This window comes from Oncorhynchus keta, chromosome 11 (assembly GCF_023373465.1).
Source record: "Oncorhynchus keta strain PuntledgeMale-10-30-2019 chromosome 11, Oket_V2, whole genome shotgun sequence".
Taxonomy (NCBI): Eukaryota; Metazoa; Chordata; class Actinopteri; order Salmoniformes; family Salmonidae; genus Oncorhynchus; species Oncorhynchus keta.
The window spans coordinates 20,694,587-20,720,431 of record NC_068431.1 but is presented as its reverse complement, the minus strand read 5'-3'; the positions used below and the strand labels follow the sequence as shown (position 1 = coordinate 20,720,431).

The window sequence follows — 25,845 nt, the reverse complement described above, 5'->3', positions numbered from 1 at the left end:
GCACCTTGTGCTGGAGACAAAAGGCCACTCTAAAATGTGGGCTACTTATTAATGTTAGATCCCTTACTAAAAAGGCAGTTATAGTCAATGAACTAATCACTGATCATAATCTTGATGTGATTGGCCTGACTGAAACATGGCCTGATGTATTTACTGTGTTAAATGAGGCCTCACCTCCTGGTTACACTAGTGACCATATCCCCCGTGTATCCCGCAAAGGCGGAGGTGTTGCTAACATTTACGATAGCAAATTTCAATTTACAAAGAAAAAATGACGTTTTCGTCTTTTGAGCTTCTAGTCATGAAATCTATGCAGCCTACTCAATCATTTTTTATAGCTACTGTTTACTGGCCTCCTGGGCCATATACAGCGTTCCTCATTGAGTTCCCTGAATTCCTATCAGACCTCATAGCAGATAACGCCCTTTCTGTCTCTGCCTGTCCAGTTCCCCTCTTTCCACGGGGATTTTCTGCCTCTAACCCTATTACAGGGGCTGAGTAAACTGGCTTACTGGTGCTCTTCCATGCTGTCCCTAGGAGGGGTGTGTCACTTGAGTGGGTTGAGCCACTTGATGTGATCTTCCTGTCTGGGTTGGCGCCCCCCCTTGGGTTGTGCTGTGGCGGAGATCTTTGTGGGCTATACTCGGCCTTGTCTCAGGATGGTAAGTTGGTGGTTGAAGATATCCCTCTAGTGGTATGGGGGCTGTGCTTTGGCAAAGTGGGTGGGGTATATCCTTCCTGTTTGGCCCTGTCCAGGGGTATCATCGGATGGGGTCACAGTGTCTCCTGATCCCCCCTGTCTCAGCCTCTAGTATTTATGCTGCAGTAGTTTATGTGTCGGGGGGCTAGGGTCAGTTTGTTCTATCTGGAGTACTTCTCCTGTTTAAATGTGTGAATTTAAGTATGCTCTCTCTAATTCTCTCTTTCTCTCTTTCTTTCTCTCTCTCAGAGGACCTGAGCCCTAGGACCATGCCTCGGGACTACCTGGCATGAGGACTCCTTGCTGTTCCCAATCCACCTGGCCGTGCTGCTGCTCCAGTTTCAACTGTTCTGCCTGCGGCTATGGAATCCTGACTTGTTCACCGGACGTGCTACCTGTCCCAGACCTGCTGTTTTCAACTCTCTAGAGACAGCAGGAGTGGTAGAGATACTCTTAATGATTGGCTATGAAAAGCCAACTGACATTTACTCCTGAGGTGCTGACTTGCTGCACCCTCGACAACAACCGTGATTATTATTATTTGACCATGCTGGTCATTTATGAACATTTGAACACCTTGGCCATGTTCTGTTATAATCTCCACCCGGCACAACCAGAAGAGGACTGGCCACCCCTCATAGCCTGGTTCCTCTTTAGGTTTCTTCCTAGGTTTTGCTTGCTGTTTGGCGTTTTAGGCTGAGTGTCTGTACAGCACTTTGAGATATCAGCTGATGTATGAAGGGCTATATAAATACATTTGATTTGATTTGATTTGTTATACAGGGTGCATTTTGAAAAGCGACCTAGGTCCTAATATGTCTTCCCTATCAAAATAAAGGTTCAACAAGAAAATTATTGCAACTGTTTTACAACCAATATATTTGCTATGGCTTTGAGATATGGAGTGGCGATCACACTAAATGTGCACCGGCCATTGCGATGGGAATACAGTAGGTCTCATACCTTACAACTACAAAGTTTTTTAGGAACTTTTTTTTTTTCTTCACTTTTTGGAACTTCAATTTACTGTTGGATGAATACTTAGCTACTCTACCAGCAGTAGGTCCTGTGACAATAGATTTGACTCTGAATGACAACAATGATGTTTGTTTCCAACATTAGGGCTGTTTTCCTAAAGAAGTTCAATCTGCTTCATGTTTTGTTTCCTTGCCATGATACTAACGAGTATCGCAATACTGGTATTGTCCCGACCCAAACCAGCAGTGTGTATTATTTAGAGTTGGCGATCTAGTTAGTGTTTTGAGTTTCTACTTCCTCAGGTGTTGAACCGCAAGTTAATTATGGGTTAGTGCACATAAAGATGAATGAAAATGTCTCTTTTTACGCTACTCTCTGTTCATCATATATGCATAGTCACTTTAACCATACCCACATGTACATACTACCTCAATAAGCCTGACTAACCGGTGTCTGTATATAGCCTTGCTACTCTTATTTTCAAATGTCTTTTTACTGTTGTTTTATTTCTTTACTTACCTACACATACACATACTTTTTTTTAAAATCCTCTGCACTATTGGTTAGAGAGTGTGTGTGTTCTGTCTGTCTGTCTGTCTGTCTGTCTGTCTGTCTGTCTGTCTGTCTGTCTGTCTGTCTGTCTGTCTGTCTGTCTGTCTGTCTGTCTGTCTGTCTGTGTGTGTGTGTGTGTGTGTGTGTGTGTGTGTGTGTGTGTGTGTGTGTGTGTGTGTGTGTGTGTGTGTGTGTGTGTGTGTGTGTGTGTGTGTGTGTGTGTGTGTGTGTTTTTCTTCTTCGGTGGGGTTTATCGACGGTTGGAATCCAACGTTATGGTGCATTACCGCCACCTACTGTACTGGGTGAGGGCCAGAGACAGGGAGAAACTAAATCCTACCTGCCAGCCCCATTGCGCTTAAAAAATAGAACAAAATATTTGAGACGATATCTTTATCTTTTTTTCTTTTTTTTCTCTCTTTCCCTTTGATACTGCCCACACAGTAGCAATACATGCTCCATGGTCTCTGTTTCCTGGCAATAATAACACTTTCCTTTTGGATGCTTTCCTATCACATTTAAGGACTACTGGCTGTGTCCCACCCTTAATCCTGTAAAAATAGCCTCATCTCTTCTGTCCCTTCCTGCCGTCCTCCTCTCCATGACTTTCCTCTGTACTTGAAGTAAATGCCTTCCCTTGCTATTTTTTTTATTTTTAATTTAACCTTTATTTAACTAGGCAAGTCAGTTAAGAACAAATTATTATTTACAATGACGGACTACCAAAAGGCAAAAGGCCGCCTGCGGGGATTGGGACCTGGGATTAAAAAACAAATATACAATATAAATATAGGACAAAACACACATCAGAACAAGAGAGACAACACAACACTAAATAAAGGGATACCTAAGACAACAACATAGCAAGGCAGCAACACATGACAACACAGCATGGTAGCAACACAACATGACAACAACATGGTAGCAGCACAAAACATGGTACAAACATTATTGGGCACAGTCAACAGCACAAAGGTCAAGAAGGTAGAGACAACAATACATCACACAAAGCAGCCACAACTGTCAGGAAGAGTGTCCATGATTGAGTCTTTGAATGAAGAGATTGAGATAAAACTGTCCAGTTTGAGTGTTTGTTGCAGTTCATTCCAGTCGCTAGCTGCAGCAAAACTGAAAAGAGGAACGACCCAGGGATGTGTGCGCTTTGGGGACCTTTAACAGACTGTGACTGGCAGAACTGGTGTTGTATGTGGAGGATGAGGGCTGCAGTAGATATCTCAGATAGGGGGAGTGTGGCCTAAGAGGGTTTTATAAATAAGCATCAACCAGTGGATCTTGCGATGGGTATACAGAGATGACCCTGTATACCCAGGAGGCCTGGATCATCCAAATGCTCTCTAGCAAACTTCAGATGGGCCTGGACATGTACTGGCTTAAGCAGGGGGACACGTCTGGCACTGCAGGATTTGTGTTATTGATAGTAGGCTTTGTTACTTTGGTCCCAGCTCTCTGCAGGTGGTTCTGGGATTTTTTGCTCACCGTTCTTGTGATCATTTTGACCCCAAGGGGTGAGATCTTGGGGAGGTTATCAGTGGTCTTGTATGTCTTCCATTTCCTAATAATTGCTCCCACAGTTGATTTATTCAAACCAAGCTGCTTACCTATTGCAGATTCAGTCTTCCCAGCCTGGTGCAGGTCTACAATTTTGTTTCTGGTGTCCTTTGACAGCTCTTTGGTCTTGGCCATAGTGGAGTTTGGAGTGTGACTGTATGAGGTTGTGGACATGTGTCTTTTATACTGATAACAAGTTCAAACAGGTGCCATTAATACAGGTAACGAGTGGAGGACAGAGGAGCCTCTTAAAGAAGAAGTTCCAGGTCTGTGAGATCCAGAAATCTTGCTTGTTTGTAGGTGACCAAATACTTATTTTCCACCATAATTTGCAAATAAATTCATTAAAAATCCTACAATGTGATTTTCTGGATTCTGCTTTTCTCATTTTGTCTGTCATAGTTGAAGTGTACCTATGATGAAAATTACAGGCCTCTCTCATCTTTTTAAGTGGGAGAACTTGCACAATTGGTGGCTGACTAAATACTTTTTTGCCCCACTGTACACTGGTTCCAACTCGCCCAACATGACTACAAAGTATCTAATAAATTACCTGTAAACTTGGTCCAAATATTTCAATCAGCGTTTTTAATCCAACCTCAGGTACCCTAAAATGTAAATAATCAATCAAATTTAAGACGGGATAAACAGTTTCCAAAACCGAAGAAAAACAATATGGAGCGCGCTCCTGTTCAAGAGCACCAAAATACTATTTACTCTGTTCCATCTGACTGCACAATCCAATCTTCTGAGTGACACATATAAAGAACAGGACTACTTCTTCATTTCTCAAAAGAAAAACATCACACAATTTCTAAAGACTGTTGACATCTAGTGGAAGCCATGGGAACTGCAATCTGGGCCCTAATAAATCAGGTTTCCCATAGAAAACCATTGGAAAGCACAATGACCTCAAAAACTGCCCCCTATACTGCCCCCTATCCTGAAGAAGTTTAATCTGTTTTCTATTTATTTTGATACATCCACAACAATAAGCTGATGAGGCGCAATTTCACCTGGCATAGAAAATGTGCTCACTCATCAGGACACTGTCATTCAGAGGAGCTATTCAACAACACAGCTACAATAACACAATCACTGCAAATGACCGGCGTTTCATTTAACCTTTTTTCAATTGGTTGGATTGTGCAGTCAGATGGAACAGAGTAAATAGGCATTTTAACTTCATAGATTTAGCCAGTGGAAATTTGTGCAATAGACACCGGCTGGAATGCGGTTTTAACCAATCAGCATTCAGGATTAGACCCACCCGTTGTATAAATGGCCAAAATACCACAGGTAATGGCTGTATTCAGGCGCTCTGCGTTGAGTCGTGCAGAAGAACAGCCCTTAGCCGTGGTATATTGGCCATCTACCATACTGCCCCAAACCAAGAAAAAAGGCAGTAACTGCTCATAGCGTGGAAGTGAGAAAATTGCTTTTATTTACCTTAGTTTCACAGTGACTTTATGCAGTTACTTTTTGTACATTTCCACAAACTTCAAAGTGTTTCCTTTCAAATGGTATCAAGAATATGCATATCCTTGCTTCAGGTCCTGAGCTACAGGCAGTAGGATTTGGGTATATCATTTTAGGCTAAAATTGGGAAAAGGGTCAGATCCTTAAGAGGTATTAACATTAACTCACATATTCTCCAAAACACAATACAATAGAGGCAGGATACTTGTCCACATGATTAAGCATGTATTTAATGTAGCAAAAATGACATTAACTAATTTTCGACCAATTGAGCAGTTACTGCCTTTTTGCTTGTTAGGGCAGCATACTTGTGCCTTATGACGTAATAAAGGAATTTGAATATGTGTCAAGAAAAAATATAATTTGCCCTTATTAAACTTGCCAGATCATTTTCTATCAATGGATGTTGATTTAACTTGTTTGACTGCTATTATTAAGCAATGTCATAGCATTCAATAATTATTATTTTGAGGAAACCCACATTTTTCTTTCAAAGCCGTCACAAGTTACTATGATTTTCATCCTTAATTGGCTCGATGATGTTATGGAAAAACAGGTTATTGTATAGATATTTAATCTCCCTTCATCCTGTGATTTTGTTTTGTTTTGGCTACTTCTCAGACCTGTCGGTTTTGTGTGGTCACCGGCCAAGAAATTGTGCTTGACCTGGCAACCCTGCTTGCCAATGACTATATGGAATGAGCTGTGCAATGGTGTATTGAGAAGCTTCCCACTGTTGCTGCGTCACATGTCGCTGGCGGTAGCTAACGTGGCCAATTTGTTCCATCTCACTTGATTATATTTTGAGTAGGATTGCCGCCTCCACGAGAAATAACTTGTAATATTGATAGTAGCCATCTGGATGTTACTGTGATACCACAGCAAGATATTTCACTGGATGTATAAATGTGAAGCATCCGTTTGGTGTTTCCACTCACGACCAACTATGGTGATGAGAGGAAGCCCAGTGGCAGGCAGTGTGATTTTTCTCATCGATTAAACATTTGATCTCAATAATGTTTTCTGTTCCAAAAATTTTAATCTGTTACGAACAGAGTGGACTAAGTTTTGTAGACTTTAACCTTTGCCAAAAATGGCGTTGTTTAGAAGGAATGCAAGCGTGAATGTAGTTTTTTTTTTACGTCACAGAGTAGGCGTTCCCTAACGGAAAAATGTTTTGCTCTGCCAACCACCTTGCTTGTTCTGCCCACTATGATTAATTTGCTCCCATTGGAAAGGACAGGCTGTGGTCTATCTTGGGTTAGTTATACGAAGCTGTGACGAAAGTGTGTTCTGAATAGTAACTTATAATATAGCTATACTTCGGTTTTTCTAAATCTATTTACGGTAAGACCTTCATGAGTAATAAGACATTTTTATTAAATGTAACAATTTCTGGACTAAAATACTTGCCATTGTTTGAATTTTGAATCTTTGGCATGCGTAACAATATTGTCTAAAAAAACACACAGCTTTACTTTACTGTATAATCTATGGAATTCATTCAAAGTATGGTAGGCTGCATTTAAGCATAACATTTTAACTAATGTACTATAATGTACCTTTTTTCTGCTCTGTCTCTGTGTGTGTTCAGAGAACAGGAATCGATCAGTTGTGCGATCTGTCTGGATCCACTAAGGGGTCCGGTGACTATTCCTTATGGACACAGCTATTGTATGGGCTGCATTATAGGCTACTGGGATCAGAATTATCTGAAGATGAGCCACAGCTGCCCCCAGTGCAGACAGCTTCATTCCACAGCCTATTTTGAGGAAAAGCACCATGCTAGCCGAATTGGCGGAGAAACTGAAGAAGATAGGACTTCAAGCTGTTCCTCTTGTTCACTGTTATGCTGGACCTGGAGATGTGGAGTGTGATGTCTGCACTGGTAGAAAATGTAAAGCTTTCAAGTCCTGTTTGGAGTGTCTGGCCTCTTACCCTGTTACTGTCATTTTGAGCTATGGCTAGGTTAAGTAAAGCTACTATTTAATTGAGTTATTTCAAGTGCCTCTTACCCTGTTACTGTCATTTTGAACTATGGCTAGGTTAAGTAAAGCTACTATTTAATTGAGTTATTTCAAGTGCCTCTTACCCTGTTACTGTAATTTTGAACTATGACTAGGTTAAGCAAAGCTACTATTTAATTGAGTTATTTCAAGTGTCAAGAGTCTTATTTCAAGACACCTCCAGCCTCACTATGAATCTCCTGCTTTTAAGAAGCACAGGCTAGTCAAAGCCTCCACACAACTACAGGAGAGGATCTGCTCTCGTCATGACAAGCTGCTGGAGATTTACTGCCATTCCGATCAGCACTGTATCTGTCTGCTGTGTCTGATGGATCAAAGCAAATCAAATCAAATTTCAAATGATGGATGAATATAAAGGCCATGAGACAGTCTGAGCTGCATCAGAAAGGACTGAAAAACAGAAGCTGCTGTATCTGAAACAGACAACGTACCAGCAGATGATCCAGGAGAGGGAAAGGGAGCTGCGAGATATTAAACTGGGTGTGTTCCACATAACACCCTTTACAGATGAAGCAGTGGAGAACAGTGAGAGGATCTTTACTGAGATGATCCGCTCCATTGAGAGAAGGTGCTCTGAGGTGAAGGAGCTGATCAGACCCCAGGAGAGGGCAGCAGTGAGTGGGTCTGAAGTACTCCAGGAGCGACTGAAACAGGAGGTTGCTGAGCTGGGGAGCAGAGGCGCTGAGCTAGAGCAGCTCTCACACACAGAGGATCACATCCACTTTCTCCAGATTGTTCAGTCTCTCATTGCCCAGCTGGACTCTAAGGGTGTACATAGCCCCTCCTGTTGCCCACATCTATGGTTCAAGGATGTGACAAGGAGTGAGTCTGAGTTGAAGGAGAGACTGGAGAAAATCTGTCAGGAAGAGGTGGAGAAGATACCTTCTAAACCCAATGCCTGGCCCACTACTCAACCCCTAGACACAGCAGCTTGCCCCCCTGCACAGCCCCTAGCACAGCTCCAACCTCAGCAGAGAACCCAGCTTGACCCACACTCTATGTCCTTGGGTCTTGACTCTGTGGACGTCACTATGAGCAGCAATCAGTACAAGCATCTGAAGGTGACCCTGTACAAATCAGATACAGACACCTGCTTTGGATTTAGACTCTTAAGGCGAACTAACCTATTAGAACCTATGGTAATATCAACTATACTAAACAACTCACCAACCCATGGGTGTTTGCAAGGAGATGAGGTGGTGACTGTGAACAACGTGCCAGTGGGATATTATGATTTGTTTGAGCTCCAAGATGTGCTTGAAAGGGCTGATCTGATCATTGTGGTCTGCTGACCCTGACCGTGTGGAGAAAGGACTAGATAGCAAGTCCTGCTATAGTCTGTAGTCTCCACATGGGCTGGATCTATACTCTGACTCCTTTGACTATGTGAGAGAGAATTTGTCAAAACTAAGCGGCGCAGTAAAACAAAAACATTTCATATTCAACATATGAATGGTGTTATAATAATCCATCAGCCTTTGTAATTTATGACAATCAATTAACAATTAAGTGGGATTCTTAGTATGATTAACAAAAATACAATTCACTTTTCAAACCATTTTAATTCAGTCATACTCCAAATAAGCTAACACTATAGACAGCAGTTGAAACTGCATTAAACACTATAATGCAAGATTTTAAATGTACTATAAAGTTCTGGAAACAGATTCTTCATAGAATATTGTTCAAAGGTACTGTATCATTAAATAATGTGCAGTGTGCGTGTTTGCATATGAAGTGTTTGTATATGCGTGTTTGCATATGAAGTATAAATGTATCCATATCAAATCTATTGTAAATGTGAAATTTGGACTTTAGAGATGTATTTTAATCCCCACCAAGGGAATGGGCAACAGTGACAATGAGGGCTACCAGCAAAATGAACATGGAAACAGACAGTATGACAGTGATGACCACCATGGCTCCACTGCGTGCTGGCAGGCCAGAGTCTATTTGGTTGGGGTCTTTGGCTGAAATAAAGAGCATACAAAAACTATGTTTCAGGTTTTGTTTACTTGCAACTGGAGTCAGAAACCTGTATGTGACGGTGGTGAATATAGACTCTAGATATAAAGGTTAGTAGAATGACATAGAAAGACAATGGGTACTACTGTCTTCAAATACCTTGTCTTGTAGAGACCTCCAGAATGTTGCTCTTCTCTGCCCCTACCACATACTGAAGCCTTGAAATAAATAGAACAGCTATTTAATTGTGGTCAAAAATCTTGAGAAAAAAAAAAAGATAAATACAGGATGATGAAAATGTAAGGGGAAAATAGCTTTATCTACCTGTATGTTGAGCCAGTGGTGAGATTTGTCACTTGATAACCCAGGTTTCTGCTGGTAGTGAACTGGCCATTATTTTCAATGGTTGAGATGATGTCCCTTCTGAACCGACAGGGGAGCACTTTGAATATATTGACCAAAGTTTCTGTGGAAGGAGACATTCGTACCCCGGTACTATAAATATTACTAATGAAAACAATGAAAAAAATATCACTGGTTTAGTATTTTCGAAATTACCATTGTTACCATTGTCTATTGTTACCAAAATAATATTTGGAAACCAAAATAATTGGTTTTAGCAATTGAATGGAGAGTTATGCAAGATTCCTCCGATAATCACATTTATATTACATTTACATTTACATTTAAGTCATTTAGCAGACGGAGACAAAAGGCCAAAAGGAACACTCACTGCTGTCGTTGGTGTCAGTGTTGTTGTACTCCAAAGTCACACTCTGTGTTGCCAAAGCACATGGAGGCAGGCTCAAAAGTAAAGAGTCAGCAAACCTGCCTGTTACAACTCCATCTGACTCTTTCAGAAGGCTCACTTGGAATTCTAGAGTAAGCAACAATTTGGAAAAGGAATAACCACATGTTATGAATAATGAATCATCAGTGTTGCTTAAAAAAACTTCTCAAAAGATACAAATGTTTAAGATGAGGATATGTTCGATCAAATTCTGACATAATTGTGACTTTGTGTGTTACAATTTCTAAGTCAGAAAGGTTTTGACAAACTGAATATTCAATCTTATGTAAATGTGTCACAACAGACCCTCGTTCAATTCCAGGCTATATCATAAAAGGCTGTGATGGGGCAGTGCACAATTGGCCCAGTGTCGTTAGGGTTTGGCCGGGGTAGGTCGTCATTGTAAATAAGAATTTGTTTTTCACTGACTTGCCTAGTTAAATAAAGGTTAATTAAAAAAATATCAAAATCATAACATACCTGCATTTGAAAGGGTGAAAAGTATTCCAACGAAGATGAACATTGTCCTCATTGCCGTGCTGAACAGGTGAGACTCGTGTGAACGCAACATTATATGGAATGGGAGCGCTGGAATAACTAGAATTGACCTGGACATCCGCAAATCAGGGACAAGGTGCTGCCTGCGAACAATAGAGGGAAACCAGTTTGACCAGGTTTATCTGTGTACTGTCACAACTATTGTTTATCCTATCGTGTTTTCTTCAGCCTAATGGTCCACATAGTGTTAAATGTCCCAGTCTTATATATAGTATAGTCCACATGAGGTTGGTAGCACCTTAATTGGGGAGTTCATGGTAATAGCTGGAGTGGAATGGTATCAAAAACATCAAACACATGGTTTCCATGTAGGGGTTAGCTCGCTTACTAGGTAACGTTAGCTGGCGCAGAAATTATTATCGAAGCTAATGATCAGGCTAGCATAATTTGCACACAGAGTGAGACATGCCTTGTTTGATTTTCAGACCAGGTCAACTCCTGTGGTCCTGACAGCCACGGTCCAGCCCAGGGCGTACTGACGAAAGAATCTTTGACACTAGTGGACTGTTGCAAAATCCAAAGGGGGTGCATTGAGGCTCAGCATGCCCTTAACATGGGGACTGTGAGGCCGGAAGACTGCCCCCAAACAGAATCAACAAACATGACTATCAAACAAGTGGAGACTATTGAACCAGTGCATGATGGGTTTATTGTCATATATTTCCACGTAAGTGGCAGTTTTGAGAAAAACACTGCTGTACATTTTTCAACTCTTAGTTACTTTGTCCAGTCAGTTGATGTGTTCAATTTCTACTAGCTGTAGCTGTTGATGTGGAGGTTGGAGATACGGCCACTTTTGGTAAGTTACTACTGAGTGTTTCGTCATCTATTGTTGTGCCACATCAAGGCTGTGTTTATTCCAGAAACCAATAGTTGGACAACTTTGTGTATAGGTGTAGCCTACATGTTTTCTCTAGTGTCAGTCAGAGCATGTTTGATTGTGTCTAAACAGTGCAAATGATCAGTGGGTGCCAGGCTCCATTTTTCCATGAGGTTGGTTACACTTTGTCCAGTTAATTTGAACACAACCTTGTACTTCTTACACAGGAGAACACCTATCCAATATTTACATTTACATTTACATTTAGGTCATTTAGCAGACGCTCTTATCCAGAGCGACTTACGCCTCAGCGTCAATTGACTACATACAAGAGATTTCTGAAGAAGTTTCTGAAGCAACAACGTTAATATCTGATTGTGGAAAGTATTCTGTTCAGTCAAATGACTTGGAACCACAACAGGAAGAACAGACTGGAGAGGACCCTTACTCAGACGGAAAGACTTCTTCTCAGTCTGTGGCACGGGGAAATTGTGGATGAGGGAGATGTAGTCCAAATGAGCCTCCTGGCACTGGACGAGGAAGAGGTCGTCCAAATGGGCCTCCCGGCCCTCATCCGTGCATAAACTGTCCAATGACTTTCACTCAGTTGGCACACTTGAGGGCCCACGAGAGAACACACACTGGGGAGAGGCCTTATGACTGCTCTGAGTGTGGGAAGCGGTTCACTCAGATAGCTCACCTAAAAGTACACCAGAGAATCCATACCGGTGAGAAGCCGTACAGCTGCTCCACGTGTGGTAAAAGGTTTGCTCAATTGGCATCCTTGCAAGTTCACCAAAGACGGCACACCGGAGAGAAACCTTTCCAGTGCAATCAATGTGACTCCAGTTTCTCTCAGTTAGCAAACTTACTAGCTCATAAGGCAAAACATATTGGTGGAGTGCCTTACCCCTGCTCTGACTGTGGGAAGGTTTTCTCTACTGCAGGGAGTCTGAATGTGCACCAGAGAGTACACACTGGTGACAAACCTTTCCAGTGCGGTGTCTGTTGTAAATGTTTTACTCAATTAGGAAACTTGAAAGCTCACATAAAAAGACATGAAAGAAAGGGGGAGACTTTGGCTCAGTCTGACTGAGAAAGGAGGAGTAGAAATCCTGAAAATACACCAGTAGAAAATACTAGACATATACTTAAAAGCTTGTGTGGACAGAGGTCTGAATTAGGACACCTAAATTATGTCAATACAAAAACATAAGGGGTCCCTTTAAATACTTGTGCGTCATTTCTACATTTATTTCTAGATAATTTTGGATTGCAACAGTAACACAACTGATTAAGTCATCTTGTATCAGCAATTTGCTGCATTATCAAGTCTGCATTCTCTAAATGTAATACTAATAGATCTTTAAATAAATTCCACTTCGAATACCAGTATTGAAATATTTATTGGAGGCAAGATTGGACAGATCCTGGGAGAACCAGAACACGGCATAGTCCGTTATTGGAAAGATTAGAAAAGACATTAAGAAAAAGGTTTGCAGTTTATTTTAGCAGCAGTGAAGCTCACGGTGATGTTGTTGGAGTGATGTTGGATGGCCACCAGGCAGCTCTTGTCGCTCAGGTCAAAGGGAATCCCAAGGCCCCAGAGCAGTGACAGGGACACTGCATTGTCTTAAGTTAGATATGGCTCCTGGAGACACTTGTCATATTAGAATAACACCATCTGACGGAAGCGCACTCTCAAACGTATTTTTTTGCCATAATTTTTGCCTGCCACACACACACTATACAATATATTTATTAAACATAAGAATGAGTGAGAGTTTGTCACAACCCGGCTCGTGGGAAGTGACAGAGCTCTTATAGGACCAGGGCACAAATAATATAATAAACAATAATTCTGCTCTTTTATTTATCCATCTTACATATAAAACTTTATTTGTTCATTGAAACAACTGCTGTTTGGTTTGTCTTTTGTGCTTTGTGGACTGCCGGTGACTAATTCATAGTGGTTATGTGTCACAGGTAACCCATGGGTCATAGGGGTTGGGGATGGCTTGGCAATTTACTTTACAACGTGGTCATCACAGGAATGCAAAAAGGAATGAGGTTGCATGATGGTTTTTATTTTTTTCTTCATTTATTTTGGTTCACCAGCTAGTAATCTGTTATTTGTCATTGTTATTTTGTTGTCCTCGTGGGTACCGTAAATCCCTAAAAGTCCCTGAAAGGATAGTAAAAACAAGGGACATTTTCCCTCTTGGGGACATTTCCCACATCCCCACGAGAACAAAGGCTATTTTAAACTTAGGTTTACAGTTAGTGTTATGGGGTTAGGGAAAAATATGATTTTTGAATGGAAATCAATTTTAGGTCCCCACTAGGACAGTAAAACATATGCTGTTTTTGTGTCTTTCTTTTGAAGTTACCATTCTGCTGCATCCTGTGTAAACCGTTTTTGTTTACAGTTACTCTACAGAATCCAGCCTAGGCTATCATTAACAGAACAATAAAACTATTATTGGAAAGAGGAAGCACACACAGCCAATATGAATTTGTTCGGGTTTCTAAACCGTTTTTTGTTCCTTTTTACCAAATTATGAAACTTTTTGAAATCACAAACCTTGCTGACGTTCAGCATTGTAAAAGTCCCCGTGAAACCCAACATTTGTGGCAGCAAGGTTGCTGTGAACAACACTGAGGAAAATAGAAGTGAAGTATGTGCTACTACTCACGTGATTCATTCCTCCTAGTTATATCTTCCTCTGCATTTGGTTCAATGATCTGAATTGTATTCCCCCCTAGCGTCTCCTATGGCGTAGTCAGCTATGATATATGGATGCTGTATTAACTGTTATTTTTAGATTGAATGTTATTTTAACATTGATCAGAAGCACATATATTTGTTTAGCTCCAAGAGTCAGTCAACCCTCTGTATACACTTGCCATGTTTCTATATCATGAAAATCCTTGTTAGTGTTAAATGTATGTACATTACCCCGATAAGTGATGCATATAACTTAATTTCTACTCAGTAGATCTATAACAACAACAATATCTTCAGAGATCTGATCTGTTTATTTCTTTGAATCAACATTTGTTATCTCTGTGAGATAAATCAATAAAAAGCTGTAGTGAAATGCACTGTATTCTTGACTATAACAGCTTTATAACTTAACTGAAGTATATTTGAGATGATGGCCTTGAATGAACTCTGAAATCTCACACATGACGCATAGGAAAAAAAATACTGACATTATGAATTGACCCAATGAACTCATGGATGATGGCAATAAATAGGATCTGTGCAATAAAAGTTACCGTTTCTCAGTAAAAGACCAGAGTGATAACTACGTGAGGATCCCAAGGTATCTGTTGAGGGACGACCTCCTACAGGGGGTGGCTGCTTTCTGAGCTCACTCTGTTGCTATAAAGCCATCTTCCCTTTTCACCCAGCACTCTTGATTATCACTCTTCTGCATCTCACAATGGAGGAAATCTATGTCAGGCATGTGGAGTTGCTGGGCTTTGAGAAACGCTTCTTCCCCAGCCAGCACTATGTGAGTTTGAGACTACCATTGTTGACCAAAATACACAGTGGTTCATTGGAGGTTCATGCAGTACTTGTGGTTGTTTCACAGACACAGATTAAGCCTGGTTATAGACTAAAAAAGAATGCTTAAAAATATTTAATGACCAGGTATATTTCTTAACATTAAATTGCTTTGATGACATTTTTCATTCAGCAAAAGTCATTTCTGATGAGCATTTGATTGGAGTTCTTCACTTATGTTTTTGACTACTTTATCTGAAGGTCTACATGCTGATGGTGAAATGGAATGACCTGTCTGAGAAGTTGATCTATAGAGGGTATCCGGAGATCTACACCTTTCACGTGAGTAGCTGCCTCACACAATTGAATAATCTGAAGGCAAAAAGTATGAAAGTTGGACAGCTGTGTAAATGCTTTTGAATGCCTGCCTTCCTACTACCCCCACTGATCTGCAGTCAGTTGATAATGTGTCTGGGTTATAGAAATCCCTGAAGGAGATGTTCCCCATTGAGGCGGGTGACATCAATAAGAAAGACCGGATCATCCCTGCACTACCAGGTAAGGACATGTATCTGCTCTACGGCTTACCCCTCCACCATGATAGCTGATGTGTGGTTAGCGTTCTGGCACTGGTTGCCTGCAGGCTATTAAGTTGTGTGAGGCAGCTACACACGTGAAAGGTGTAGATCTCCGTATACCCTCTATAGATCAACTTCTCAGACAGGTCATTCCATTTCACCATCAGCATGTGGATGAGGTGAGTTTCCACCTTACTATGTCAAGCACTTTGAGCACCTAGGTGGAAAATCATGGTTAAAGAAAGTATTGATGTCTCGGCAATTTACTATAGAAGTGATGTTGTAATCCTAGTGTCCATCGAGTGATTCCTCACGAAACCCAGACAAAAAAAATCATGATTTTCACAATGTAATCCATAGAATAGGGATGTGGAGAAAGGATTGTTGACATGTATTTGACATTTGTATCTAAAAGCATATGAGAAATAAATTATCAACGTTGGCATATTTATGACATTATTGGCCTTACCCAGGCCTCATTTAATATTCCCTAGTGTTTCATAAATAGGTGCTACAAGGCAAACATTGGTGTCATATGAAGTTTTACTGATTGCTCTGTAATATAAGTAGTATTTCAATTTCAATAAAAAAAATATATAAATATTGACAAATATTAACAATTTTGGGGGGAATGATTTTGAAAATTATACTATGCCAATATCTCTGTGAAAAAATGGGCCATAACTTTAAAACGAGCAGAAATCCCACTCTGGAACTTTCATATGCCGTATGTTATGTTCGACAATATATTGACAGATTCGCCAAATAAAAAATGGTATATTTTCAATATTCATGTTTTACATTTTAATATTCATACATTTATTTAAAAATACAAAAACTTACTGTAATCAAAATGCTACTCATGTTACAGAGCAAGCGTGGTAAAGCTTCATATGACACCCATTTTTGTTTTGTAGCATTATGGAGTCTTAAAGGAGGCCTGGGTAAGGCCAAAATATCATAAATATGATTAAAGTTTATTAATTATTTCTGTGTTATGCTTTTAGAATCTAATGTCAAATATATGTCAACAATCCTCCCTCCAAAAGGACTGTTCTATGGGTTACATTTTGTGAAGATCCCCAAAATCATGGTCCTTTTCTATTTGGGTTTTATGAGAAATCACTTCTTTGCCTTTTTGCTTCATTTGAAAACATTAAAAAGTATACAGGTAAGTGATGAATGCACTTGGGTGAACAGACAAAAAATAGGTAGCGTATTTGTGTTTTTTTCTCAGTCAATGCTTTGTGTAAGGAAACACCTGCTGCTGCAATCCAGATGTGACAAATGTACTTCTCGTTTTTTAAACAATTCTAATCAGTAAACCATAACTAATTCTAAATGAATTCATGGTTCTGGGTCGGATCTGATAGTGCGAGTCGGCTTGGTTGGTTTTGGTCAATACCTCCCTGCTGCAAATGTCACTCGCTCATAGTACGGCCCCTCCCCCGCCTGCTAGAGCGGCACCTCTCTCTATGCTCTCACGCTTTATCAGCTCCAGTTAATAAAAGAGCTTAAATGAATTTTCTGCTGCTTCCCACATTCGGATCAGACTGGGTCTAGATCTGACCAGGTCTATACGGAACGGGTCTCGTTGTCCTTTCGTCCATTTGGAACGGATCTGTATTTACATTTTTTATTTATGCATGTCGGATCTGGGTGGGAAAGCCCCAGGTCTATTTTGGAACAGGTCCAACTTTTTGGACCGTGAAGACCTCTACTTTACACTTTACACTTTACAAAAACTGATGGGTAGTGATTCTGTATGTTTAACACAGGCATATTACATATTTTACACTTTGGATTTTATCAAACATTTTAATTTCTCCCTAAAGGCAGCATGTTTTTAATCCGAAGGCTGTGACCACTTGTGATCCAAACCATATTATTTAGCACGAAAACAAAACTAACTAACACAAGGACTTTCCCTCAACAGGGCTCAAGTGGTTATTAAGGTTGTGTTGATGCAACATGGGAAAGCAGAAGTTGCAGACAAACCTGATAAATTGCAGACAAACCGCATGAGATTTGTTTGGAACTTCTGCTTCCCCATGTTGCATCAACACAACGTTAAACTTGAGCCCTGTTGAGGGAAAGTCCTTATTTTAGTTTTGTTTTCGTGCTAAATAATGTTTTTCACAGATAAACATGTAACATCTACATCCACCACTGTAGTATTCAGTTTTGAATATTCCATTAGAAGGAATTGAGGATCTCTGTTTTCTCCATTCCCTTTGGTCCCTCATTCCCTTTGGTCCCTCATTCCCTTTGGTCCCTCATTCCCTTTGGTCCCTCATTCCCTTTGGTCCCTCCTTTCCTCAGCGCCAAAGTGGTTGGACAACCAAAAGAGCACAGAGACCAGGCAGAGCACTCTGGCTGAATATTGCAGTTCTGTCATCAACCTGCCCCCCAAGATCTCCCGCAGCCAGCTGGTACGCAGCCTCTTCAAGGTCCGACCGGAGGACGAGAACCCACCCGCTCAACACCCGTCAGTACAACTACAAGCAGTCTCACTACACTGTAGCTACATTCTGATTCTCTACCCTTCTCCATACATTTTAATACTTTTTTTTGTACTGGTCCCCCGTGGGAATCAAACCCACAAACCTGGCACTGCAAGCGCCATGCTCTACCAACTGAGCTACACGAGAAATATGTACTCGTACACTCGCCATTATGGATTTTAAAATAATTGACTGGTATGAGGAATATGGTGGCAACTCCCTCCAACCATGTATGCACCAATCCATTGCTTTTAAATGCATGCGGCGGAGTGAACCAGAGGAGGCTGGTGGACAGAGCTATATGAGGATGGGCTAATTGTAATAGCTGGAATGGAATAAATGGAATAGCATCAAACACATTTACATCGAGCCGGTCCTCCTATAGCTCCTCCCACCAGCTTTCCATTGAATTAAACATTGTACACCATTCTGTCATACTGAACACACCCCTGGAGAACGGTAAGGAGTTGGAACGGAGCTTGTTTCATTCCAGGAAGATGTTCCCTTCCCTCTTCTCTCGTTCACCCCCTTCCCAGATCTGATAGGACTGGATGGGTGAAAAGCAATATGGCGGAAACTCAGTGGAGTTATTGCTTACGCCTACCCTGTTGTATCAGATCCATGAATGGAAATGAACTAGGGAAGTGGACAGCTTCCTGGAATGAAATTCAGCCTGTATTACTTTTTCCTTCTGGATTGATAAGTGAGTTCTCAATGTTTCCTATGTAGTTTAAAAAGAAATGAGACCTTTGTGGTGTCCAATGACAAGACGAGAGACAACACTTCTGGTAAGAGCCTGTCTCTTGTCTTTACCCTTTTTATTAACCCACTAATAGACATACTTTTCTAGCCAAACTTGAGGGAATATGGGCTCTCGTGTGCTATAGTCCTGCTATAAAGAGATCTACCGTAAAGATTTAAGAGTGTAATTTTTGTCGTCTGTTCAGAGATCTCTGGCCCCATCATATTGGAAAGCTACAGGGTGATTGCTGACTACAGCCACACCTCCAAGTATGAGATCACCCTGCATATTGGAGACTTGGTGGAGATTGTGGAGAAAAGCCCAAATGGTGAGTGTCGACCCAAAGAATGGGCCCAGTCAAGAGCAAAGCCATCTGAAAATGTAGTTGTTGTAATATCAGGGTGTTGTAGTCAGTGTACACTAGATGATAGCACCAAGCATGAACCATGAACATTTTGCATGAAATGATAGGCACAAAAGTGTGCATGTGACAATGTGCACTGAATGCAACATACATGGTGATCCCTAAGGTGATCAACCTATTGCTGCTCCTGGGTGATGTTCAATAGGCACAAAACAGAAAACAACAGACTGAAACAGGGAGAGAGTATCTGGATCTACCCCCAAAATCATTTAACATTGCATTCCCTACTGAACATGACCTTAGTGTTCACTTGACCTTTGACCCCTCTACCATGGCAGGTTGGTGGTTCTGCCAGTGTGATACCAAGCGGGGCTGGGTGCCCGCCTCTTACCTAGAGCCCCTGGATGGACCAGAGGAGTCGGAAGAAGCCGATCCCAACTACGCAGGCAAGTCTCCCCACTTGCCAGGGCTCCAGCTAAAATAAGAGCCAGGGAAGATAATGGTGTAACTAGTGATGGGGGGGATCGATAGTTACATATCGGGATATTATTTTTGACGATACATCGTATAGTTTTGACAATATCGCAATATTATTTTTGCGCTAGTTGGCTGTACCTGCACCCAAACTCGTTTTTCTTTCATAGCCTGTTTTCCATTTTCTTTTTATAAATGGGGCCACTTTTATTTCCATGATTGAGCAAAACTTATTTTCTCATGGCTCTCTCTTGTTCCTCTGCAGCAGACATATGGTGACAATATGTTTGGAATATCGAACCGCAATGAAATCACAATATTGAATCACAATACATATAGAATTGTGAGAATCTCAATACATATTGTATCTGCACCTAAGTATCGTGGTAATAGCTTATCATGAGGTCCCTGGCAATTACCAGCCTTACTATCTACATTTTAGTAATTTACATTTTTATCTAATATCTGTTGATTCGTGATACTGTTTTCAGTGAGGTCTCAGGAAATTTGTTAAGTTTTGTGTTCGCAGTGTACATAGTATAATATCAACTTTATCCGGAACAAACTTTAAGAAGTTAGGGAAGTCTTTCCTCTAGGTGGTAGACAAGCGTTGACTTCGAGCTCATAATTCCAATGTGTGTTTGTCCCCACAGGAGAACTCTACATAACCACCAAAGCCTACAAGGCAGCACAAGATGATGAGCTGACTCTTGAGACGGGGGAAACTATTGAGGTCATTCACAAGCTCCTGGATGGATGGTGGGTGGTCAGGTATGTAGGCTGATTCTGTACTCTTCTACTCTTCCCTCTATCTATTCGTCTCTATGAAAGTCAGCCCACAGTCAGGCAGCTGCTTGGATCAGTAGTAACTTACATATTTTCTACCGTTGTATCATGTAGCCACAAACACACAGTGTTTCTAAGTGCCTGTTGGGTGCATATTGTCTTGGATAGGAAAGGAGAGGAGACGGGACACTTCCCCTCAATGTTTCTCTACAGAACTGGAGAGAAGAAGGACATGGTGTCAGAAGAGCTTGTGATGAGAAGACAGACACCCCCACCCAGACGGTAGGACTACGAACTTCAGGAAATTACTTCCTCTATGGATGAAGAAAGTTATGAGAGCATAAAAACTCTTTCCTCTATTGATACTTCTCTTTTTAACGTTTTCTTTTTACTTCTCATTTCCTCTTTACACATTTCCTTTTGGCTTTCAGTTCAACAATCCGCAATGCACAAAGTATTCACAGCAAAGGGCGCCAGCGCATCAGCCAGGACACATACCGCAGGAACAGTCGCCGCTTCCTGCAGCAGAAGGGTGGCCGGCCCAATCAGCCCAGGAAGACGTCCAAGGCCTCCACACAGTCCCCGCTGCAGGACTGGAATAACAGAGGTATAACTAGGGTTGCAAAGGGAGGGTATATTACTGAAAACTTTCCAGGTTTACCAGTAAACTACTAGAATTTTGGTATCAGTTCAAGGATTTTATGTCATCTATAACAAGACATCTAGTGGCCCTTTTGGGTACTTCACATTATCACAGGTGTCTAATAATCTCTGTCCCTCTGTGTGCCTTTATCACATGCAAAATATATTAAATAATTGAATAAGATTTAAAAATAGAATGACAAAGTTGTAAAACATTATCCTAAATAAAAAAAACATCAACATAGTCAATAGCAGAGGGTTTCAGCATGAAACACTAAACAAAAATATAAACGCAACATGTGAAGTGTTGGTCCAGTATTTCATGAGCTAAAATAAAACATCCCAGAAATGTTGCATATGCACGAAAAGCTTATTTCTCTCAAATTGTGTGCATGAATGCGTTTACATCCCTGTTAGTGAGCGTACATCTCCTTTGCCAAGATAATCCATTCACCTGACGGGTGTGGCATATCAAGTAGCAGATTGAAGAGCATGATCATTACACAGGTGCACCTTGTGCTGGGGACAAAAGGCCACTCTAACATGTGCAGTTGTCACACAACACAATGCCACAGATGAGGCCGGATCAGTCACTTGAAATAAATTAGGCCCTAATCTATGGATTTCACATGACTGGGCAGGGGCGCAGCCATCGATGGGTCTAGGAGGGCAAAGGCCCACCCACTGGAGAGCCAGGCCCAGCCAGTCAGAATTAATTTTTCCCCACAAAAGGGCTTTATCAGTTTCATCAGGGTCTCAGACGATTCCACAGGTGAAGAAGCCAGATGTGGAGGTCCTGGTCTGGCATGATTACACATGGTCTGCTGTTGTGAGGCTGGTTGGATGTACTGCTGAATTCTCTTAAACAACGTTGGAGGCGGATTATGGTAGAGAAATTAACATTAAATTCCCTGGCAACAGCTCTGCTGGACATTCCTGCAGTCAGCATGCCAACTGCACGCACCCTTAACTTGAGAAATCTGTGACATTGTGTTGTATGGCAAAACTATATTTAGAGTGGCCTTTTGTCCCCAGGACAAGGTGCACCTGTGTGATGATCATGCTGTTCAAATCAGCTTCTTGATATGCCACACCTGTCAGGTGGATGGATTATATTGGCAAAGGACAAATGCTCACTAACAGGGATGTAAACAAATTTGAGATAAATACACTTTTTGTGCATATGGAACATTTCTGGGATCTTTTTTTTCCAGCTCATTAAACATGAGACCTACGCTTCACATGTTGCGCTCATATTTTTGTTCAGTATGTTTGTTGTCAATAGATACAGGCAAGCTCCGCTCTAGTCACTCCTTTACAGCTCAGCTGTAAGGAACTTTGTGACAACTGCTGATGTAAAAAGGGCTTTATAAAATAAATTGGGTTGAGCTCAATCTAATAATCCCACGTGTTTGAAAAATAGATACTACCCCGTCCGAGACCCTGCTTCAAACAGTATCGGCAATGGCCATCCTGGAGATGTACACTGAGTATACCAAACATCAGGAACACCTTCCTAATACTGAGTTGCACCCCTCCCCCGCCGTTGCCTTCAAAACAGCCTCAATTCGTCGGGGCATGGACTCTCCAGGGTGCCGAAACGTTCCATAGGAATGCTGGCCATGTTGACTCCAAGGCTTCCCACAGTTATGTCAAGCTGGCTGGATGTCCTTTGGGTGGTGGACCATTCTTGAAACACATGGGAAACTGTTGTGTGAGTTCTTCACACAATAACCTGGCACCTACTACCATACCCTGTTCATAGGCACTAAACATTTCTGTCTTGTCCATTCACCCTCTGAATGGCACACATACACAATCCATGTCTCAATTATCTCAAGGCTTAAAAATCCTCCTTTACCTTGTCTTCTTCCCTTCATCTACACTGATTGAAGCGGACTTAACAAGTGACATCAATAAGGGATCATAGCTTTCCACTGAAATGACCTGGTCAGTTTATGTCATGGAAAGAGCAGGTGTTCTTATTGTTTTGTATACTCTGTGTGTATTGCAGTCTCCATAAAAGTAGCAATGCGTATACCCCGACCACCTGAGGATTTAGCTTTTCCTGTGTTTTGAGGGGTGCAAATTCTACTCACTTAAATATCACTGGATTGATTGCTTTCATTTTACTCTTATATATATGACACGCAAGAGTAGGAAATAGAGTAGGAAATAAGGGGCAATTAAGGTCACAGTTATGAAAACTTAGGACACTAAAGAGACCTTTCTACTGACTCTAAAAAACACCAAAAGAAAGATGCCCAGGGTCCCTGCTCATCTGCAGATGTGGCCATGTCCGCACTGTGAGACGCCTAAGACAGCAATACAGGGAGAAAGGACGGACAGCTGATCGTCCTCGCAGTGGCAGACCACGTGTAACAACACCAGCACAGGATCGGTACATCCGAACATCACACCTGTGGGACAGGATGGCAACAACAACTGCCCGAGTTACACCAGGAACGCACAATCCCTCCATCAGTGCTCAGACTGTCCGCAAGAGGCTGGACTGAGGGCTTGTAGGCCTGTTGTAAGGCAGGTCCGCAACAGCGTCGCCTATGGGCACAAACCCACCGCCGCTGAACCAGACAGGACAGGCAAAAAGTGCTCTTCACTGACGAGTCGCGGTTTTGTCTCACCAAGGGTGATGGTCTCATTTGCGTTTATCGTCAAAAGAATGAGCATGACACCGAGGCATGTGATCTGGAGTGGGATCGATTTGGAGGTGGAGGGTCCATCATGGTCTGCGGCGGTGTTTCACAGCATCATCGGACTGAGCTTGTTGTCATTGCAGGCAATCTCAACGCTGTGTGTTACAGTGAAGATGTCCTCCTCCCTCGTGGTAACCTTCCTGCAGGCTCATCCTGACATGACCCTCCAGCATGACAATGCCACCAGCCATGCTGCTCGTACTGTTTCGGGATTTCCTGCAAGACAGGAATGTCAGTATTCTGCCAAGGCCAGCGAAGAGCCCAGTTCTCAATCCCATTGAGCACATCTGGGACCTGTTGGATCTGAGGGTGGAGATCATTTCCTCCTGGAAATGTCCGGAAACTTGCAAGTGCCTTGGTGGAAGAGTGGAGTAACATCTCACAGCAAGAACTGGCAAATATGGTGCAGTTCATGAGGAGATGCACTGCAGTACTTGATGCAGCTGGTGGTCACTCCAGATACTGACTTGCTTTTGATTTTGACCCCCCTTTGTTCAGTGACACATGTCTGTGGAACTTGTTGAGTTTGTCTGTTGTTTAATCTTGTTATGTTCATACAAATATTTACACATGTTAAGTTTGCTGAAAATAAACGCAGTTGACAGTGAGAGGACATTTCTTTATTTGCTGAGTTTAGTACCCATTGTCTAAAGAGTGCAGTTGAGCGCAGTTGTATAATTAAAGGTAGCCTAGACAGAGGAACGTGGGTGGTTGCAGCCCTATTCCACCTCTTTATGTTATTTTATTAAAGTTGCCAAACAGTATATTCAAATGAGGCCCAACTTTTAAAAATTTCATCTCAGAATATTTAAAACTACCTCATACTAAGAAAATGTATATATGCGTGCATTTTAAGACAAAGTGAAATGTTACAATTAATTGAATACCTGAATTCCTAAATGCCTGAACTTCATTAATTATTTGTCTCTCCCAGTACAATGTCTTGTGTGCTATAATTCAGTCAATATCTGATGGATTAAAACAATTCTAAAAGTTTGGAGTCTCTTCATCCAATGTCCAACTGTTAGATTTATCAGAATTGTATTTTAATTATTTAGATGACCGTTGCTAATAAAAGGCCTTAATAATTCCCTAACCTCTATAGATTGACTTTCATTCATTTAGGCCTGGTTTATTGTGTTGTTTTTCAGACAACATGCCAAAGACAGCGGGCTCTAGTCCAGGGGGTGAGCTGAAAGGGGCTCCCATCATCCCCCCTCGGCCCAGTCCTGAACTCATCATGGAGCGCTGTACAGAGAACACCCGCAAGAAAGTCAGTGTCCGCAAATCGAGCTAAGCTTTAAACTGTGTGGATCTGGACTCCTGTCAGCAATGCAATCAGAGATGGGTTAATGTGCGCATTACAAGCTAAACAGCCGATAAAGCCAACCATGTGTGCCATAGAGGGCATTTTACATTTTGTTCTAAATGTTACCACTTAGTACTAGCTAACTGCTTATGGAGAAAGTAAAACAATCGTGAAAAGTGAATGTATGTACAAAAGCAAAGGTGTATTTGTTTTTCTAGGGTCATTTTTCTTATTGTTACTTTTACGTATGCAATGTTTTTAATGTTTTTTGATAGTGTGTGGTTGTTAAATGTGTTTGACGCAGTATGCGGTTTTTGGAACATAAGATTAGTTATTTATTTGTTGAATGTAGCCATTTGTAACCTACAAAATAAATAATATATTCAGAAAATGTTCTGCAGTCTGCATTTTTATCTTCTCTGCTCATGCTCCTTGTGTGTGTGTGTGTCTGAATGAATGAATGTTTCCAGCCTGGTCGCTCCGACGGGATGTAGCATAGTACACATTTTTTGGGGTACCTCAAATTCATGTTACAAATGGTATGGTTACTTAAGACAGAATGTTAAGACGGAAACTAAAGTAGGGAGGTGGGTCCGGGAGGATGGGTGTTAGAATCACACTGGGACTAACTTTAGCGAACCACAACTATAACATCTTGCAACTATACTGAACAAAAATATACACACAACCTGTAAAGTGTTGGTACCATGTTTCATGAGCTGAAATAAAAGATCACAAATGTTCCATACGCACAAAAAGGACAAATACTCCTGTAAGTGA

The 25,845-nt window shown here is 41.4% G+C and overlaps 3 protein-coding genes across 5 annotated transcripts; 2 read left to right on the top strand and 1 right to left on the bottom strand.

Moving 5' to 3' along the window:
* The first annotated feature begins 6,370 nt into the window (after positions 1–6,370).
* Positions 6,371–9,189, top strand: LOC118389883 (uncharacterized). Of its 2 annotated transcripts, XM_035779843.2 has the most exons (3): positions 6,371–6,625; positions 6,873–7,246; positions 7,324–9,189. In XM_035779843.2, the coding sequence occupies exon 3, from the start codon at positions 7,743–7,745 to the stop codon at positions 8,595–8,597; it is 855 nt and encodes a 284-aa protein (XP_035635736.1). In that variant the 5' UTR covers positions 6,371–6,625; positions 6,873–7,246; positions 7,324–7,742; the 3' UTR covers positions 8,598–9,189. The 2 variants fall into 2 exon arrangements, with proteins under 2 accessions (XP_035635736.1, XP_052385646.1); XM_052529686.1 differs by having other exon boundaries at positions 6,873–9,189.
* zgc:194948 (uncharacterized protein LOC796981 homolog) lies at positions 9,041–11,171 on the bottom strand. Of its 2 annotated transcripts, XM_052529687.1 has the most exons (6): positions 11,024–11,171; positions 10,541–10,697; positions 10,004–10,147; positions 9,595–9,736; positions 9,430–9,488; positions 9,041–9,275 (listed from the first exon to the last, which is right to left on the bottom strand). In XM_052529687.1, exons 1-6 carry the CDS (start codon positions 11,147–11,149, stop codon positions 9,133–9,135), a joined length of 771 nt encoding a protein of 256 aa, XP_052385647.1. In that variant the 5' UTR covers positions 11,150–11,171; the 3' UTR covers positions 9,041–9,132. The 2 variants fall into 2 exon arrangements, with proteins under 2 accessions (XP_052385647.1, XP_035635733.2); XM_035779840.2 differs by lacking the exon at positions 11,024–11,171 and having other exon boundaries at positions 10,541–10,825.
* Positions 11,136–25,458, top strand: ncf1 (neutrophil cytosolic factor 1). The gene is made up of 13 exons (XM_035779833.2): positions 11,136–11,285; positions 11,376–11,417; positions 14,856–14,959; positions 15,214–15,294; positions 15,435–15,510; positions 17,853–18,018; positions 18,764–18,822; positions 18,982–19,104; positions 19,479–19,586; positions 20,268–20,385; positions 20,569–20,682; positions 20,832–21,007; positions 24,908–25,458. Exons 3-13 carry the CDS (start codon positions 14,888–14,890, stop codon positions 25,051–25,053), a joined length of 1,239 nt encoding a protein of 412 aa, XP_035635726.1. The 5' UTR covers positions 11,136–11,285; positions 11,376–11,417; positions 14,856–14,887; the 3' UTR covers positions 25,054–25,458.
* The last annotated feature ends 387 nt before the right edge of the window (positions 25,459–25,845 follow it).